This window comes from Urocitellus parryii, chromosome 7 (genome assembly GCF_045843805.1).
Source record: "Urocitellus parryii isolate mUroPar1 chromosome 7, mUroPar1.hap1, whole genome shotgun sequence".
In the NCBI taxonomy this organism is placed as follows: Eukaryota; Metazoa; Chordata; class Mammalia; order Rodentia; family Sciuridae; genus Urocitellus; species Urocitellus parryii.
The window spans coordinates 143,882,633-143,902,195 of NC_135537.1; the positions used below are offsets into that span (position 1 = coordinate 143,882,633).

Genomic DNA, 19,563 nt, shown 5'->3' on the forward strand with positions numbered 1-19,563 from the left:
GAAGCTACTGTGGGAGAGTGAAGCTGGCGAATGAAGAGAAGTGAAGATGAAAGATGGAGGTCGTGACAGCTTTGACTCCGCATCGCAGCTGCTGCCCTTCCTGAGAGCCTCAGGAGCACGCGCTTCCTTAGGCATCTGACTGTTAAACACACATGACAACTTGGTTGGGCATAGCATTCTTAGACCCTAACCTTTTCCTCTCAAAAAACAAAAGCTGTTGCTCCAATGCATTCTGGCATTTACTGTCTCAGAAGGCAATCCCGATTTTTCTTCCTTTGTAAGGGCATCTGACCCCACCCCAAGGTCTGTGTGCTTAAAAAAGAAAAAAGAAATATCTACCTATATATCTATGCACACATTATACGTCATATATAACATATGTATAAATATACTTAGCTGTGATGTATATATATTTATATATAAAAATATACTCAGATGTAGCGGAATATATATATATCACATATCATAAATCATATGTAATAAAAATATTCTATGTAAATATTTGTTACTCTTAAATTATAAAAGGTCATTATGGTAACAAATAGGCACTCTAGATTTTCAGACAAGGTACTTTCAGTATAGGAATATTTTTTTCTAGAATGCTTTAAATTACCATATTTTACCTGTGTCTTATGTTGCTAAGAAAGATAAAGAGCTGTCCACCGTATCTGTGAGAATTCATTAATTTATATCCCAATTTTCACAGATGTTAAAATTTAAAATACTATATTTAGAATCCTTAAGATATAGTATTACTTGCACTTATTCTGTATCTGTTTCAAGTACACCTGTTCTTTCAGTGGAAGCCTTTTGGGTTTGGTCTTCTCTGTCAACTCTTAAAATCAGTGCCCTCCTCTTCTGCCTGAGGGGAGACTTTTCCTTTCTTTCTTTTTTGTTCTTCTTTTCTTTTGGTGTTGGAGATGGAATCTAAGGACACTTTACCACTGAGCTACATCCTCAGTCCTTTTATTTTTTTGAGATAGAATCTCTGTGAGTTTCTGAGGCTGGCCTCAAACTTGTGGTCCTCCTGCCTCAGCCTCTTGAGTGGCGGAGAGTACAGGTGTGCACCACTGCATCTGGCTTCTTTCAGATCAATCTTATCTTCTGTAATATCAACTGCTACTTTCAGATTTTTATATTGATTTAAGTTCTTTAATATTTTTCTTACTTAATTCAAATCACTGAACATTTGTATTCATTTCTCAGCCAGCACTGTCTTAATCTGTTGGTCATATTGCCTTTATTCTTCTGTCTATGTAGAATCCACGCTTTCTTGAAGCAGATAGTTGCTATAATATGAATTTCCTGTTGTAATCCTTTTCAGAAATAGCTTTGCTTTTTTCTTTTCAGTCTTATTGTTTACATCTTCTTACTGCTAATCTCTTTCCTCATAGGACCCATAAATAAGGAGACATCTTTTCATCCTACGGTTCTCACATAAAAGGGGCAAATGGATTCTTCTGGATTCCTTCTTACGGTCCACCTGCTTGTAGTTAGAATCCCTGGCTCAGCTCTTAAGCTGGAGAGCTGACTTATGTGCACAGCCTCTAGTTGTGGTTTCAAAGTCTTTTACTTATTAAGAAACTGCTGATCCGAGCAGGAACCCCTACATCCTGCTTCCTCATCAGCTAACTGACAAGAAGAGTCTGAAATTATTTCTAGTTCTTTAGTGGTTAAAGAAAAGTGAATGAAAAGCTGCAGCCCTCAGCATATAACATACCCAGGCCTCTTCCAGCCCAGAGCCCCATTAACTGCTGACTTAATATCTTGAAATATCTAATCACTCTGACCCCAGATGCATTACAATGCTTAGAGCTGTAATCCTAGAATCAATGCAAGAAAACAGTATTCATGAAGGGAAGGACACTTCAAAAGGATGCTTCCTTTCTTTCATACGGAAGGAGGACTGAGGTACCATCTTCTGGTAGGCAAGGTGCACACATCAGGAAGAAGAGCTGGATGTATCATACTGGGCTGTTTCAGCCAGCAATGATCTATCTAACAATCATCATTCAACTAGTGTTTACAGAGAACCTTCCAAGTGCCAGGCACTGTTTTGAACACTAGGGAGACTGCGGAGCACAGCAGAAATAGCCTCTGCTCACATGGAGCTTATATTTCAGTTGGAACATGTGCAATAAACAAATGCACAAGCAGAGGTGTGGCATGTCAGAGGGAGGTGAGCACATGGGGAGAAGCACAGCTGTGGGGGGGTGCTGCTGCTGGGGTGGAGTGGAGAGCTGCTCTCCATGGGACAACTGGGGCAGGCCTGATGGGTGACCTGAGCAGCAGCCGGGCATATCAATGGCCCACAGCCGAGTGCTGTTTCTAGTTTCTCGAGCTGTGGAAAGTTGGTCTCTCTGCAATGTTTTTATGTACATCTCCAGTGGAAGGTAAAGGAAGGGAAATTGTGGTCACTTATTTTTCTATCATCATGAATTAGATGCCTTCAATAATTACAATTTCAAATAGCCCGCATATGCCCTTGAGATGACCAACATTTAATCAACCAGTCCTCTAGGTTGGCAATCTACAATTATTTTCAACTCTGCTTATTTTACTGCTATATTTTCAGTTGGAATATAAATTACCAGGACGGGTAGCCAGGCATCTGGGGGAGAGATGCCTGGGAATACAGATCCCAAACCATGAAAACCTGTACTGACACACAGGCAGCAGCAGGAAGGCAGTGGGCAGCAGCCGGCTGGACTGGGGGCTGGGAGCCAAGACCTCCAGGAGGCAGCCCAGCCCCTCTGCTTCCTTCACCTCCTGCCAAGGAGGCCTCATCTCTCCTGGCCCCTGGCCTGCGCTCCCTGGGCAGCAACAGTGATGTGCAGCTGCCAAGCAATGGCCTGCTTCTGTGCATGAGGCTGCCCATGGTTTTAAGGGAGAGTTAAAAAGAACAGAAGCAAACTGCATCAGAGGAGCAGGTCAAATGTTCAGAGAAATCCAGGAACTGTGCTCCTTCAATGAAGCAGATATTAAAGACACTGCTATGACAAACAAGAAGCAGATGGCATTGGCTTCTGGCCTTCCTCCACAGAAACAGAACAGGAAAAATAAGAAATTTCAGTCCCTGAGAGTGGGGTTATACTGAGGTTTCCAGCATCCAGACAGGCAAATGCGTGGACAGCTGCTGAGGGCAGATGGGTCCTGTGACAGCTTAATATTGCAGGGTTCCTGGTGACTCCTTAGTTAGGGCAGCCGATGTGCGACCATCTGTTTACTAGTGGGCAGAAAGGCTCACTCCCAGCAGGTCGTCACTGCTGAGAGCGGGACATGCAACCCAAGAGCCCAGGGCGCCACCTTTATGACCTCTGCCAAGCGGCTGGCTGACCCCCAACCCACCGAAGGCGACCCCGCCCTGCGCTCACGTGAGGTTCACCGGACCTGACACCACGGTGACGGTCCAGGAGGTTCCGCTGGGATGATTTCAAGATTCTGCACCGCCAGGAGATGGATCATTGGCTTAGAAAGTGCTTTTGTCTTATTGTATTTTTTATAAACGAGGAAGAAAGTAAGGAATTCAGAGCCATCTATGACATGCTAAAAACTAGCTGCCTTTATTGTAGTAAAGTGAAAAAATTCAGAGAGAGACACATATTTGTTGCAAAAGGTTTATGGTGAAAAATTAAAAAAATCTGCCTACTGTCTCTTTTTTTCCAAGTACTGAGGAGTTCTAGTCCCCTCCAGAGACAAACATGGTTACCCATTTCTGGCATATCTTTCCAGTCACAGTCTATAATTTACATAGTTATATGTGTGTGTACATATCTGTATCTCTGTGTATTGTTAAATAGGGGGGGGGAAAGGACAAGGTGAGAAAATGGTGTATGTTGCATACCATTTATATAAAAATTGCAATGAGAGATAGTTGTAATATAGATGGTTACATTCACTCTCTATATAAGTAACCTAAATATCCTTAATGTTGCCCTTTGTATTTGTGGGGGGAGAGAGAGAGAGAGAGAGAGAGAGAGAGAGAGAGAGAGAGAGAGAGAGAGATTACAACTTTTTTTTTTTTTTTTACATTGATATAGTATGCTATACACACCATTCTGTACCTTGTCTTTTCCCCCTACTTTACATATTTTGGAAACGGTTTGACATCAGTGTAGGTAGGATTCTTTTATACTGACTGCATTTAAAGTGAGCAAAGGCACTGAGAAGTACTGCAGTAAAGATACCTGTATAATGAACTCATCAGCATATCCCAACATGTATTGGGCTTTGGGCCCTGGCTTCTCCCACTGGTGGAATTCCTGATTTGTGGAGTACAGCTTGCACCTGCCGAGTGGCCATATCAGGTGTTTCCAGATGGCACCTGTTCTGATGGGTCTGTGTTTGAGCCATACTGGTTATTAAAACAATTTTTTTTCTAGTACTGGGTATTGAGCCCAGGGCCTTGTGCATGCTTGACAAGTGCTCTACCACTGAGCTATATGCCTCTGGGCCTAAATATTCCTAATGTCACCCTTTGGGATATACTTATCAAAGATTATTAAAGACGGTCTTCAGGGCTGGAGGTGTAGTTCAGTGGTAGCATGCACAAGGCCCTGGGTTCCATCCCCAGCACTAAGGAAAAAAGAAAGTCTTTTCATATGTTTTAGGAAAGATGAAAATTGTATGAGTAGGTGCTTGGGGAGGCAGGGAGGATAGGTACAGGCTGAACACAGACTGCAGGTCAGAGAAAGAACCTAACTTACACTTAGTCATATTTAGTTTCAGGATTCACATGGAAGGAGAGGTCTGGCTTTAGCTCATGAGAGAAGATGGTGATGAGAAAAATTTACTGGATAAAGTGAAAAGCTTTGTCTTTCTTGTTTTTAATCATGAAATATTACAAATATCAGTGTATTTTTCATCTGTAAGTCTGATGTGTAGTTTTTTAAAATATCTTCCACGTCTCTAATTAACTTACAAACATCTGACATTGTAATAACTTTTAATGTCGGCGTCTGCTAACTCTAATGTTCCTGTCAGCTCTAGGCTCGTTTCAATTGGATGGCTTTTCTCCTCACAGTGGTTGTGATTTCCACCTATTTGCATGCTTCTTCATCTCAGATTGCCTGTCAGACATTCAGGTGAATTCTATGTGTGGAGTTTGGAAATTTTTGTAGTCCTTTAAATATGCATGAATCTTGCTCCAGGATATAAATTAGTTGGAAGCAGTTTGATCCTTTGGGTCTTGCTTTTGAGAATTATTTGGCAGAATCTACCACAGCAGTATTTATTCTAGGGCCAATTATTTCCCTCTGCTGGGGTAAAACCCTCTGGAGTCCTCGCCCAAACACCCTGTGAATTATGAGGTGCTCTGTTTGCCTGTAGGACAGAGGCTCCTCCTGCTCAGTGTGAGTGCTGGGCTCTCTTTGGTCCTCTCAGCTGGTTCATTCCCAGGCCTGGGGAGTTTTCTCTTCCTCATGCACTAATCAGTACTTTGCAGCATACCTGAGGGGGATCCTACACAGATCCCTGGAGTTTGTGGCACGTTGACCTGCAAACTGAACTGTCTTGGTCTCCCTGATTCTCCTGTCAGTTTCCATGGCTCAGGGGGATCTGCCAGGTTCCACTTGGGTTCCCTGCAAACATACAGCCTGGCAATTCCCTCATGGCAGGGTCATGGGGTCAGCTTCTCTGTTTCTTACCTCTTGGGGAACACATCCTTTGCTCTCTGATGCCCAATGTCTTGAAAATGGTTGCTTCACACATTTTGCCTACTTTTTGTTGTATGAGGCAGGAGAGTTCTTATCACTCCACCTAGGGCCTATCCCCCTCCAACCTTTTTTAAAAAAATACTTATTTTTTTAGTTGGACACAATACATTTATTTATTTTTATGTGGTGCTGAGGATCCAACCCAGGGCCTTACACGTGCTAGGCGAGCACTCTACCACTGAGCTACAATCCCAGCCCCCTCCAACCATTTTTTAGTGTAAAATTTATTCCTCATTTTTGACTCTGCCTTTGCTGACTTCCTTTGTTCCTTGTGTTTGCCTGTGCATAGCTCGCTGGTTCTTTTCTTTTGGTTTATCATTGACTTTGAGTGGGGGAAGCCCCTTGCCGAATGTGGCCCTTGAAGAGAGGAGGCTATCCTGCTAGGAGTGTCCAGCCAGGGGTGTCTTGCTAGGGGTGACCTGCAGTTTCAACTGGGCAGTGGCCTCACATTCTCTTTCTAAACTGCCATGTCCTGTTCCCAAGGTCATTTCTTCCCTTAGCTTGCATACATCCTTCCCCTTCACTGGGGACAATATGACTTAGGAGAAGGTCCTGAAGCCACAGGCCCTCTGGGTGGTAGCCACTGAACCATTTCTGTGCAACTAACTTTGGTTGGCAGTTGCAAATTTGCTTTTTATTTGTTCCCATTCCTGTGTTTACCCATGTTTACCCACTTTGTGTGTTTATTTATCAGCAGTCAGCACTGCCTTTTATCAAGTAGCACTTGTGTTTCTACTGAGGAGATGGAATTCTTTCCTCCTTTCATCTGGGGAATAGGTTACAGAGCTGTCCATGTACCCCACCACCCTTGCATTCTCAGGACCACCTCAGTGTGTATGATGTGTTCTTTTGAAACACTCTTGGATCCAATTTGTTGGCATTTTATTTAGTATTAAAAAAATAATCTGTACTAAAGTGGGACTGGACTATCATTTTCTTTTCTTGTGCTACCCTTATTTGTTTGGGGTACAGTGTTGTACTAGCCTAATGAAATGAGATACTCTTTTTTCAAAATTTGAAAAATTCTGAAACTTGGCTGAAGTTTTGCTAGTGGATTTTTAAGTTATTTTTTAAAAAAATATATATTTATTTTTTAGTTGGACACAATACCTTTATTTTATTTATTTTTATGTGGTGCTAAGGATCAAACCCAAGTCCTCAAACGTGTTAGGCAAGCGCTCTATGGATGAGCCACAACCTCAGCCCTCGATCAAGTTCTGATCCTCTCTCTTTATATAATTTTTTAAAGACAATGACTCCTGTTTAAATCAACCTCTGTTAATTTATGAAGTCTTGAGCCATTTCCTCCCATCTTCTGTCTAGAAAACTTCTTAGAATGCAGGTTAGAGAAATGATCTAAAGATAAATAATTGGCCTGGAGTTAAATCCCTCTCCCCTGTAGAATTCCATAGTCACCCCAGGGACAAGTAAGATCATATGCCACATAATTATGCTTGTAAAACACAATGTGGCTGGGAGTGGTGGCACACGCCTAAAACCCCAGCAACGCAGGATGATTGCAAGTTCAAGGCCAGCTTCAGCAACTTAGCAAGACCCTGTCTCAAAATAAAAAATAAAAAGGGATGGGGATGTGGCTCAGTATAAAAGGGTCCCTGGGCTCAATCCCTAATCCAAAACCAGAAACAACAACAATACAAAAAAACTACAACGTGAACTTCAAAATCATACCAATGATATGAGACGTGACAATAAAGGAAAATAGAAAAAAAATGAAGTTAATACTAGCTTGATCATTATAATTCTAAGCCCAAATTTCAAGCCTGATATTTTTCCTTATTTAAACATATAAACATGCATATATATGCGTATATATATATATATATATATATATATATATATATATATATTTAGCCGTGAATGAACCTTTATTTTTATTTATTTATTTTTATGTGGTGCTGAGAATCGAACCCAGTGCCTCACACATGCTAGGCAAGCACTCTACCAGTGAGCCCCAGCCCCAGCCCCCAAGCCTGACTTTTCTCTGGTCAGTCAGGACAGATTTTATGTCTCATTACTACTTATGCTCTTAATGCATAAGATAAAAACAAAAAGAGTAAACAAAAATACCCAGCATCTTGATGGCCTTCTTTGCCTCCATACATTTATGAATTTTAAAGAAATTAAAACTCTTGCATATATTAAAGATAGGAAGCATGCACCTAGAAATAAATCTCAGAGCACATATGCTACGAAAAGGAAGTGAATCTGTGAATTCTATTTCTGTCAGTAGGAGACACTAAACAAGGACAAAGATTGAGACAAAATACTTCAGTTCTTCAGGCAAAAACTATTGTATCCGTTACTACAAGCATCCAAATTCAAGATGACGAACTATAATTCCTTTGAATGCCCATACTTTGTGATACCTAAATGTCATTAGGAAAATAAGTCTGCTTATGGGAATCACAGATAATTATTTAGAGATGCTTTTATGTCTTTACCTTCCATTCTAAATTATAAACTCTCAGTTTTATAATTATTTGGCAGTTAGAAGAGCATTTTTCAAAGGCCTCCATATAATTTAAAGATCCACTTTGATCTAGAACACAAGGTTTAATAACATAAAATAAATGACCTGGGTATTCTGCCTCTAAAATTATAGTCAATACATTTATCAGGAAGAAAAAATGCAGTAGAGTTAGACATACGGACATCTGAGTCTAAATATCTTTAGGAAGGGGACAAAGCCAAGTAGTACTTGATTATTTCTGGGAATGTGGGAAATGTCTATAGAAGGAAAAGGAACCAGTATCATCACTTGGATCATCACTGGTTGTCTTTCCCCCCAGCTTCGGGGGATGCAAATGGTTGCCTCAGTGAGAAGAAAGTACGACTATGGAGAGACCCGCCCATCCCATGACCTCTCGTGGGAAGAAAAACTCCATCTCTAAAACAACTTCAATAAGTAACCAGACAAAATCCCTCCCCCATGTTAGATGATCCATTTGCAGGTCCCCATTGCCCTCAGGGTCTGCTCTCAGTTTATATTTCTTACATCATTGTTCACCACACACACATATACCCAGATATCAACTAGGTTTTCTATGAAGTTCTCAGAGTATACCACATTCCACCATGAATCCATGTTTTTATAGCAGCTATTGCCTCTCCTGGGAATTTCTTTAGTCTCATAGACCTACATGTTATCTTGAATCTGCCTTCTAATTTGTTTAGGGTAATAGTAGATACGCTGATTATATTGGAAGCAAATTAGGAGCTGTGATGGTAAGAATACAAAGTAATTTTTTTCCTATTGTTTGGATTTAATTACATTTGGATTCACTGTGAAGAAATACCCATTAGGGAAACCTCTCATTGTTGGTTTAGCTAGAGACTGGGAAAGCAGAGGATCATTCCTAATCCTGAAGCTAAGCCTGGTTACTAATTTTACCTTCTATGAAACAGATGATTGGATTGTCTCTATGGAGGAAAATAACTCAATAGATTAAAATTGGCACCAAACAAGTTCAGTGATAATTATGATTTCATATATTTAAAACCTGTCTTAGTTACAAAAATAAAACTTTACCTCTTGAAATGATTCGCCAGGACTCCAACAAGTTCTCCAATTCGACTCTCATGGGTGGGCTGCTTGCTGAAGAGGCACACAATGAGGTCTTTGTTATCTTTTGTATGGAACACTACAAGTTGGTCCTTTCCATTGGAGACGCTCAGACCAGTCAACTGAAAAGAGATAACACAGGGCCACTGCTAAGATGGTTGTCAAACTAATGAATTTTAAAAATATATTTTATGGGTTAGGGGATAACTCAGTGGTAAAGAGCTAGCCTCGTATGAATTCCACTTCCAGTACTGAAGGAAAATTCTAAGAGTTTTGCTCAATCATGGTGACGACTTTAATCTTCCTCAAGTTTTGTGAAATAAACAGATGCATGGAAACAATAAAGAGCAGAAATGAATGCAATTGGAAGCAGAAAATGACAGAGAAAAAAAATAAGTGAAATAAAAAGATGGTTCTTTCCGAAGATCAACAAAATTGATAAACCTCTAGCCCAAAAGCAAAAATGGAGAGACCTTGTCACTAGCATCAGGAATAGAAGAGAAGCTACTGCTACATATGTGGATATTAAGCAGATGATAAGGGAATCTTCTGAACAGCTTTATGTACCACAATTTATTCAACAACTTAGATACAACAATAAAATTCCTTGAAATCTAAAAACTACCAAAACGCCCCCAAGAAGAATTCTCCTAAATAGTTCTCCGTTTAACAAATTAAATTTATAGCTATCAACCTTTAAAAAAGAAAACTGCAGGCCAAGATGATTTCACCAGTGAATTCTATCAAGCATTTAAAGAAGAAATAACACAATGGTCACATCTCTTCTAGAAAGAGAAGGGAACACTTCTAATTTATTTGAAAAGCTATTATTGTTCTGATCCCCAATATAGATACAGAGAGTACAAAAAAGTATAAACCGAAATGCTTCAGCAACATGGATGTAAAAATAGGCAATAAAATATTAGCAAATCGAATCCAACAACGTGTAAAAAGAATTATGAGGGGAGTTAATATAAGAAATGCATGGCTAGTCCAATATTAAAAGTCCACCAATGTGGCTGAGCACCTGCCTAGGGTACCTGAGGCCTTGGGTTCAATCCCCCATATTGAAAAAAGAAATCAGTATTGCAACAGAATAAAACAACAGAATAGAAAAGAAAAGCCAACTGATGTAGGAAAAAACTTGACAAAATTCATGATCTACCTATGATAAAAATTTCTCAGCAAATCAGGATGAGAAAACTTAACCTGATAAACGATTTCTATCAAAATGCCACAGCTATCTTAGTGGTGGAAGACTGAATGCTTTCCCCCTAAGACCAGGAACAATGCTAGGATTTCCACTCTCTGCTGCTCCACAGCATCACGTTGTTGGCTCTAGCCAGTGCACAAGGCCAGAGTCAAAAAACCACACAGCACACACTGAAAAGAAACAAAAGTCTATTTTCAGACTGTGTGGTCACTGACACAGAAAATCCCAAGGAAGCTATAAAATAGTTCCCAGAACTAATGAGCAAGTTCAGTATGGTCAAAGGGTATAAGGCCAACATACAAAAAATATTTGTATATACCACAAAGAACAACTGGAAAAGGGAATTTAAAAATAAAACCACCCACAACTTTAGAAACAAAAATACTGGGCTGGGGCTATAGCTCAGTGGTAGAGCACTTGCCTCGTATGTGGGAGGCACTGGGTTTGATCCTCAGCACACATAAAAATAAATAAAGATATTGTGTCCATCTATAACTAAAAAAATTTTTTTTTAAAAATACCTAAGATACAAATCTAGCACAACATTGTAGTGCTGCATCAATAAAAAATCTGGAGAAGAAAGACCCTACAAAATGTTGAAGAAGTCAAATTAAAATGCCGATTAAAGCAGTTTACAAAAATCTAAATAAATGGAGAGGATGATTTTATCAATTGGAAAACTCAATATCGTTAAGACACCAATTTTCCCCAAATTGATTGATAGAATTTTTTGTTTTCCTATACTGGGAATTGAACCCTGGGTGCTCTACCTCTGAGCTACATCCCCAGTCCCTCCCTCTTTTTTTTGAGGGATTGAACTCAGGGGCACTGGACCACTGAGCCACATCCCCAGCCCTATTTTGTATTTTATTTAGAAATAGGTTCTCACTGAGTTGCTTAGTGCCTTGCTTTTGCTGAGGCTGGCTTTGAATTTGTGATCCTCCTGCCTCAGCCTCCCAAGCCGCTGGGATTACAGGCATGTGCCACTGTGCCAGCCTTCATCCCAGCCATTTTTATTTCTTTATTTTGACCCAGGGGTCTTGAAAAGTTGCCAACACTTGTGTAGAGCTTGGGATTTTTCTGCCTCAGTCTCCCAAGTAGCTGGGATTATAAGTGTGTACCACCATCTGATCTACAGTTACAATACAATCTTAACCAGATTTTTGGGCAGATTATCAGTAAACAAATTCTAAAATGTGTATGGAAAGGCAAAGAAACTAGAATAGAGCCAGCAATTTTGAAAGAGAAGAATAAGGTGGGAAGACTCAGAGTAGCTGATTTTAATAATAATGATAAAGCTACAGTAATCAAGATGATGTAGTTGGCAAAGGAAGAAAAACAGATCAGAAATGGACCTGCACATGTACCTTGGTGGATTTTTCCACCAAGGTGTGAAGGTAAATCAGTGGAGAAAAGATACTTTGGACATTTGGGTGACTTAGGACATGAGAATGTTCACATTCCAACAGAAATAAATGTCTCCCTAAATCACTCTTCTTAAAAATATCAACTTGAAATGGACCATGAGTCTAAATATAAAATGTAAAACTATAAAACTTTCAGAAGAAAACATGGTAGATAATTTTTTAAATCTCAGGGTAGGTAAAAATTTCTCAGAAATGATGTTAAAAAAACACAATCCATAAGAAAAAAAATTGATTAACTGAACTTGATCAAACTTAAAATATTTGCTCTAAGAAAGACACTGGTGGGCAAGACTAACCAGGGACTGAGAGAAAACATTTGTAAAGCTGTATCTGACAAAGAATCTATATCCAGAGTATAAAAAGAACTCTTAAAGCCATAAGAAAGTAAAAAAATTCAATTTAAAAATGGGGGAAAGATTTGAAATGACTTTGCCTGAAAAGGCACAGGAAAAGATGCTCAGATGGCTAGCTATTTAGGAAGTGCAAGTTGAATCTCTGATGACATAACATCATAACCCTGTCAGAATGGCTATGATGGAATCAAGACAGACCACAACCACAACAAGGGACAAAATCAAGGGCTAGTGTGGACACAAAACAAGTGGAACTCACACACATTGTTGGGGGAATATAAAATGGCACCGCCACTGTGAATAGAGTTTGGTGGTGGACCCAAGAAGGTACATGCAGTAATGGCACTTTTAGTGTCCCTCTGAGGGAAATAAAAACTGAAGTTCACACACCCTTCAACAGATGAATGGATAAAGAAACTGTGGTATGTTCACACAATGGAATATTATTCAGCATGAAAAGAGATTAAAGTTATAGCATTTGCAGGTAAATGGATAAAGTTGGAAAATATCATGCTAACCAAAGTAAGCCAATCCCAAAAAACCAAAGGCCGAATGTTCTCTCTGATGAGTGGATGCTGATCCATAGTGGGCTTGGGGGTGTGGGGAGTATGGAGGAAGTTTGATTGGGCAAAGGGGAGGGATGGATGGGGAGAGAGTATAGCTGCAGGAAAGATAGTGGAATGAGATGGACATCATTATCCTAAGTACATGTTGCATGTGTGGTGCGACAGAGAAATGAAAAGTTGTGCTCCATTTGTGTACAATGAATCAAAATGCATTCATTCTGCTGTCACGTATAACTAATTAGGAAAAAAAAAAACTTAGGTTCACACAAAACCTTGCACATGGCTGTTTATAGCAGTGCTAATTATAACTGCCCCCAAATGGAACCAACCTGAAGATCCATCAAGAATGGATGAATGAGCTGTGATACATCTATACTACGGAATGCTACTTGGCAATAAAAAGGAACAAATGAATGATAAAAATCAATATGTAACACACATATCTAAGAATCTAGAATACAGAATCTCAGAGGTATTACACTGAGTAAGAGCAGCCAGTCTCAAAAGGTAACCTACTATATGACTCCATTTATGTGACATTCTCTTGAATACAAAGTTATAAGGATGGTCAAGGGATTAACAGTTGCCAAAGGCTGGGGTTGGAGAAGTCTGATACAAGGGAGTTTTTTTTAGGATGATGGAACTACTGTGTTCACTGATTTTGGCAGGGGCTATATAAACCTATTCATGTCTTGAGACCCCAAAGTCAATTTTATTACATAGAAATAAAAAAAAATATGGCTCCCTGGTTGTTTTGATTCCAAGACCTTCTACTTGGGTCAATAAAGCATAAGCTGGAGAGATTTCTCATCTTGTATTTGTTTTATTGTAGAAAATCTGAAGTGCTGCCCCTGGCTGCCCCAGGTGCTATCAATTAGGTGGGTATGCAGTCAGCCTGGTCCAGGGAGCCACCTGGGAAGTGCCCAGTGGCAGCACTCGGAGTAGGGGCCACTTAGTGAGATGTTGGAGATGTAAGTCCTATTCTTGGGAGATTCATAATCCCCCAAAGAACACTTTAACAGTTATGGATTGGAAAGGCCTTTTAGTTTAATGCCCCAATTTTATGGATAAGGAAATGGAGCCTCAAAGTTAGCTGATTTGCAGATCTGGAAACCAGAAAGCAGGCTGTGGACTCAGATCCTCGTTCTTTTTATCACCAAAAACCATGTGTAAACAAATGAACAAAAGATACATAAATTAGTATCCCCATGAGTAGATTTTCATTGGAGGTGAGTTCCTAAGTTGATTTTAAAGAGTGCTAAAGGCAGTGCTTATTGAACGGAAGGGAAGATATTTCAGGAGCTGGAAATCATTCAGCAGCAAATTCAGATCTCGGGCTTTCAGAGACTGTCAGTAGGACAATACAGCAATTTCTCTGCCACTTAGATGAACAGCATCTAAATGATTTTTTTATATGATTAAATTAAAAGTATCATTTTCATTTAAAAAACTATTTTACATCTATGATGCTTCACTCTCATTTGATTATTTTAAATCCAAAATTAAATTTATGCGGCACTTCTCAGGAGAGTTTTGATTTAACCTGTAACTTGCCAGTGCATCACAGGAGCATTGGCTGCAGGGGTCTGGGGAGGGGGAGCTGCAGCAAGAGGGTTGAAACCCTGGGATGGAGGCTCCCTTCCAGAAGGTTCTTTTTCAGCCCATGCCCAGCTCAGGGTGTCGCTTCTCTTCTCTGATCCCTGCTGGGGTGGCTTCAGCTGCTGTGGATAGGAATCAATTCTTCTCAGGCCTCAGAGTATGTCAAGCCCCAGGGTAGCACTTAACCTGCTCTGCTACACAATGAAATATTGGGTCTCCCTCATCCCAGGACAGGGCAAATGGCATCCAGAAAATCTCTTTTGTTCTGGGAGAGGAGATGGTACATAGGGAAGAGAGATAGACTGCACGTGAATCCCAGGAACCTTCTGATTTCTTGGCTTTCTGTCTCCTCTTTTTATTGTAACATAAGGAAAACGGCAGGAGCCTTGTCTACCTAACAGGGTGTGGTAAGGATCAAATGGGAGCAACTCAGGCTGCTCTAAAATAACCACAAACAAACAAACAAAAGACACAAAAGATGGCTTTTACACTCTTATGGGAAGATGTATAACAGCAAAACTCTATGAATGAAAGTATGATTTAAACATCTTATAGTACCATGCAGATGAAAGGTACTGTGAGAAAACACCTAGTTTGGGAAGGAGTTGCTCTGTGGTGATCTCTGGGCAGCCTTACAGTTTCTGTGAGCCCCAGGGAAGCCCCTCCCCTGACCCTGGGTGCCTCCTGTCTCACAGTCTGTGGGGTCTCTGATATGACAAGTCTCAACTTTCCTTCTCTAGTCTTGAAGGTTTGCCCAGGGCACACAGAATTGCTGGTTGCAACCTGCCTCCACTGTCCCAGCCTCTCCTGGGTCAAAAGGACCAGATGCTGGACCCTGCTGGAGCAGCCCGAGGGTTCAGGGCAGGCACCCTCCTCCACAGTATAGAGAGCACCACAGAGCAGGGTAGGGTGCACTCCAAGAGGAAGCCTCTAAATCACATTCTCGTTTATGAAATGGGTGCAGAACAGACCCATGTTTGAGAAAGAGATGATTCCAAAAGATAGACCAAAGTTAAGTACACCCTGGAAGTGGCACAGGATACATACGACAGAAAACAAAAGAGTGGAAGAAAAATTCTCATGTTGAAATGGTTTGCATCTAGACAGAGGAAGATCACACAGGGCCAGGGTCACTTGGATGTGCAGCCCAAAGTGTCAAATTTCTAGAAAAAAAATGAGAAATCTTCAAGTACCTAGGCATGATAAATAAGTTACCTACAAAGAAAACTGAAGTTCAGGGTTACTTCCTTTATTAAAAAAGTTGTTGCTTCTGTTTGGAATTATAAGGAAGGATGTGGGAAGAGGAGAGAAAGGAAATGTTAATTTTTTCATCATTCGTAGGAAAAGATAAGTAAATTCATTTTATTTTTGGTATCCACAAAGAAAGATCAGTTAAATACTTAACAGAACCATTATTAACATTAAAAAGAAAGTATAACTTTCTAATCATTAGTAAAAGGAGAATAAATAAAACTCAACCAATGTAGTAACTGGAAAAAAGAAGGAAACAGCATTGGGAGATGAAAGTGAAGAGCATTTAAATAATGACTAAATTCAAGAAAAAAATGTTAGTTTCTGTAGGAGATATGAACTCTCATCTGGATAAGAAAAGCTCACAGATTAGGTAAAAAGTCAAAATTTAATTCTACTTTATTTATAAAATATGTATTTAAAACAAAAAAGACATGGAAAGATAAAAATAAAAGGGTGGCTGGGGACGGTGGCCCACACCTGTAGTCCCAGCTACTTGGAAGGTTGAAATGGGAGAATCGCTTGCCTGGGCAAATAGGGAGACCCTATAGCAAAATAAAAAAACAAAACAAAACAAAAGACAGACAAAGATATACCAGAAAGAAAGCTGGAATGAAATAGGAATAACAGACAATACAAAATTCAAGGCAAAAACCACAAATAAACTTTTATATTGCCAAGAATATAGTTTTGAGCTGGGCACGGTGGTGCACGCCTATAATCCCAGTGGTTTGGGAGGCTGAGGCAGGAGGATCTCAAGTTCAAAGTCAGCCTCAGCAACTTAGCAAGGCCCTAGGTAACTTAGTGAGACCCTCTCTATAAATAAAAAGTAAAAAAGGCTGGTGTGGCTAAGTGGTAAAGTGTCTCTGGGTTCAATGCGTGGTACCTCCTCCTCCCACCCAAAATTAATTGATACAGTCAATGCTAAATTCAGAAGAAAGTACGTAATCTACTATATATTATTAAATAAGAAAGAAGTAAATCAGTCAAACGAAAAAGACAAAACAACAAAAAAGAAATTAATTAAATAATTAATAAAGCAAGCTAAAGATTAATTATGATAAAAACAGAAGTTAATGAATGTGAAAACAACATACATGATGATAAATTAAAGAGCTGGTTCTTTGAAAAGACCCATAAAAGAAACAAATGCTCAGCAGAGTCTCATCAAGGAAAAAAACAAGTCAGAACCACAAATGTCTAATGTTAGCAGTGAGAAAGGGCTTTAAGAAAAAGTGTGTTTACTTTAGAAATCACAAAAGAACATTTGCAATTATACATTAGTACATTCAAAGGTTTGTGACGTGCGATTTCACAGGAAAAATGCAAATCACCAAAACTGACTCCAAGAAAAATAATCAGAATTGACTCATAATCCAGCGAAAATGTTTTTATGCTGTCAGGTAAACACTTTCCTAAACGTCACTGGGAAGAGGTGATGTTATAGGCAAACTTTCAAGGCCCAGGTAATTAGGTAATTCTTATTCTGCTTAAAATGCTCTAGGGTACAGAAAAATATGGAACCCATCCGGATTCATTTTATTTAATCCTGGTAGCAAAACTTGATGAAGTGCCATGCTTGTGCATGTTCATTCTCTCTCTCTCTCTCTCTCTCCCTCTCTCTCTCTCTCTCTCTCTCTCTCTCTCTCTCTCTCTCTCTCTCTCTCATACCAGAAACTAATAGACGTAAAAATCTCAGATAATTAATAAACTGAATTTAGCAGGGTAACACACCATGACAAAGAGAGAGGATATTGCAAGTGAAAAGATGGTTCATTAATAAGCAGTATATCAATCTAGCCCCACTTATTAGTGGGCCACATCTTCATGTTATTGGTTTGCTTGTCCAACTAGAATTATTCTCTTGAGGTCAGGCTCAATGTTTGTATTGTTGTTTATTTACAGTACCCGATGGTATAGAAACAATAGCTCTCTCCATAGCAGGCTGGCAAACACTCATATGCATTTAGTAACTATCTCGTCACTTTATTGGTTTTAATTTTTTAAATCACATCACTGGTAATTTTTGGGAGCAAAGGGTTGTGGATGGAGAACAGATTTCCTTCTCAGTATAAGATTACGAGGGGACCAAAAACACACACCAAGACTGATCCCAGAAACTTGTGCCTGGATCTTTTAATACAATTTTTATTTTATTTTATTCTTTTTTTTGGACTGGGGGTTGAACCCAGGGTTGCTCTACCTCTCAGCTACATCCCCAACATCTCATTGAGTTGCTTAAGGCCTTTATTTTGAGACGGGGTCTTATTAAGTTGCTGAGGATGGCCTTCAACTTGTGATCCTCCTGCTTCAGCCTTCCAAGTTGCTGGGATTATAGGCAGACACCACAACACTCAGCTGCAATTTTTAAATGATAGCAATGGGGTATGCTACCAGATACCATCTAGCTCTTCTTTTTACAAATAGCAGGTAAAAAAAAAGAAAGAACTGGAAATTAAAACACATAATTCCCACTCCTACCCCAAATTTTATGCAATTTGATCCATCAGTCAAATAAGATTTTTTAAAAATTGAGGTGTAATTTACATATGATGAATAAAATTCATGAATTTTAAATGTACAGGTGAGGTACAGTTAACATTTAATAAAATTCACAGATTTTTCAGGTGAACAGGTGGATGATTTTTGATGCCCAAATTAAGGCACAGAACATTTTCATCAGAGCAGAGAGCTTCCTCTGATTATTCTTTTTAAGTCTTAGTGCTGTAGATACATGTCAAATTGGCTTAAAAATTCTTGAAAGCTACAAAAATAGATCAGTACTCAAGAAATCCAGGTTCCTTTGTCATATGAACAGACCCACAAATACTAAGTTCTCTCCCTATCTTTTTTGTGTTTTCATGGGCTGTATCAATTAGGACTGTGAGAATTTTACAAAGGAAACAGCTAATCTTTGAAGATGATATACCCAACACTGCAATGATGAATTTTTTTTTTTTTTTTGTACCAGGGATTGAGCTCAGGGGCACTTAACCACTGAGCCACAACCCCAGGCCTTTTTTTGTATTTTATTTAGAGATAGGGTCTCATTGAGTTGCTTAAGGCCTTGTTAAATTGCTGAGGCTGGCTTTGAACTTGCGATCCTCCTGCCTCGGCCTCCTGAGCCAATGGGGATTACAGATGTACACCACTGCTCCTGGCTGCAGTGATGATCTTTAAGGGACTGTTTAAATTATTTTAATAATACAGGTTTACTCAAAATGGCTTGAAACAGGTGACTTGGAATTCAAACTATTTTGGTTGCTCTGTACTTTTCATATAGCAAGATTCTCTTTGACAGAATTTAACTTTAATTGGTTTCTCTTAATAAGCAGGCAATCCTTGGCTCCCAACTTCCCAGTTTTCAATAATTTGAGGCATAAACCCACAGTTGTTGGATCAGATCCTGTCCACTTTGTAGGACAAGAACTGTTGCCCCATCCACACTCCCAGCTGCAAAACCGTGTCTTTAGGTACACTATCACGAGGGGTCAGGGATGGGGTCATGATTCACCAAGGTCCACTGTGGCTTGGGTGATTTTGCTTGCTGTCTTTTGGCTTCACATTGCCATCTCCCTGCCTGCTCTGTGGGTCTCTGCCTTTGTGGGCCCAGGTGAATCCTCTGTCAGTGAAAGCTGGGGGCCCTGAAAATGCTGGCTGCAAACCCAGAATCTTCAAAATAAGTTTCAGGAAGCTGTGGATTTCTGAAGAATGTGGGGATGACAGGGAAAAGCTCTGATAGTCGATAACAAAGCCACCTAATAACGCAGAAGGCCACCAGCTCTTGTTACTTCAAAAACGGTTCAGCTCCTCAACTGCTCACTGACTCCTTTAAAGCCATCAAGGGCCACCCTGGG

The 19,563-nt window shown here is 39.8% G+C and overlaps 1 protein-coding gene across 2 annotated transcripts in view; it reads right to left on the bottom strand.

The window, feature by feature from the left end:
• Positions 1–19,563, bottom strand: part of Myo1d (myosin ID) — a 311,508-nt gene that overhangs the window by 78,327 nt on the left and 213,618 nt on the right. For both annotated transcript variants that reach the window (XM_026388876.2, XM_026388875.2), the window contains exon 21: positions 9,265–9,419. In XM_026388876.2, the coding sequence (XP_026244661.2) occupies positions 9,265–9,419 (155 nt within the window). The remainder of the gene's footprint in view (positions 1–9,264; positions 9,420–19,563) is intronic.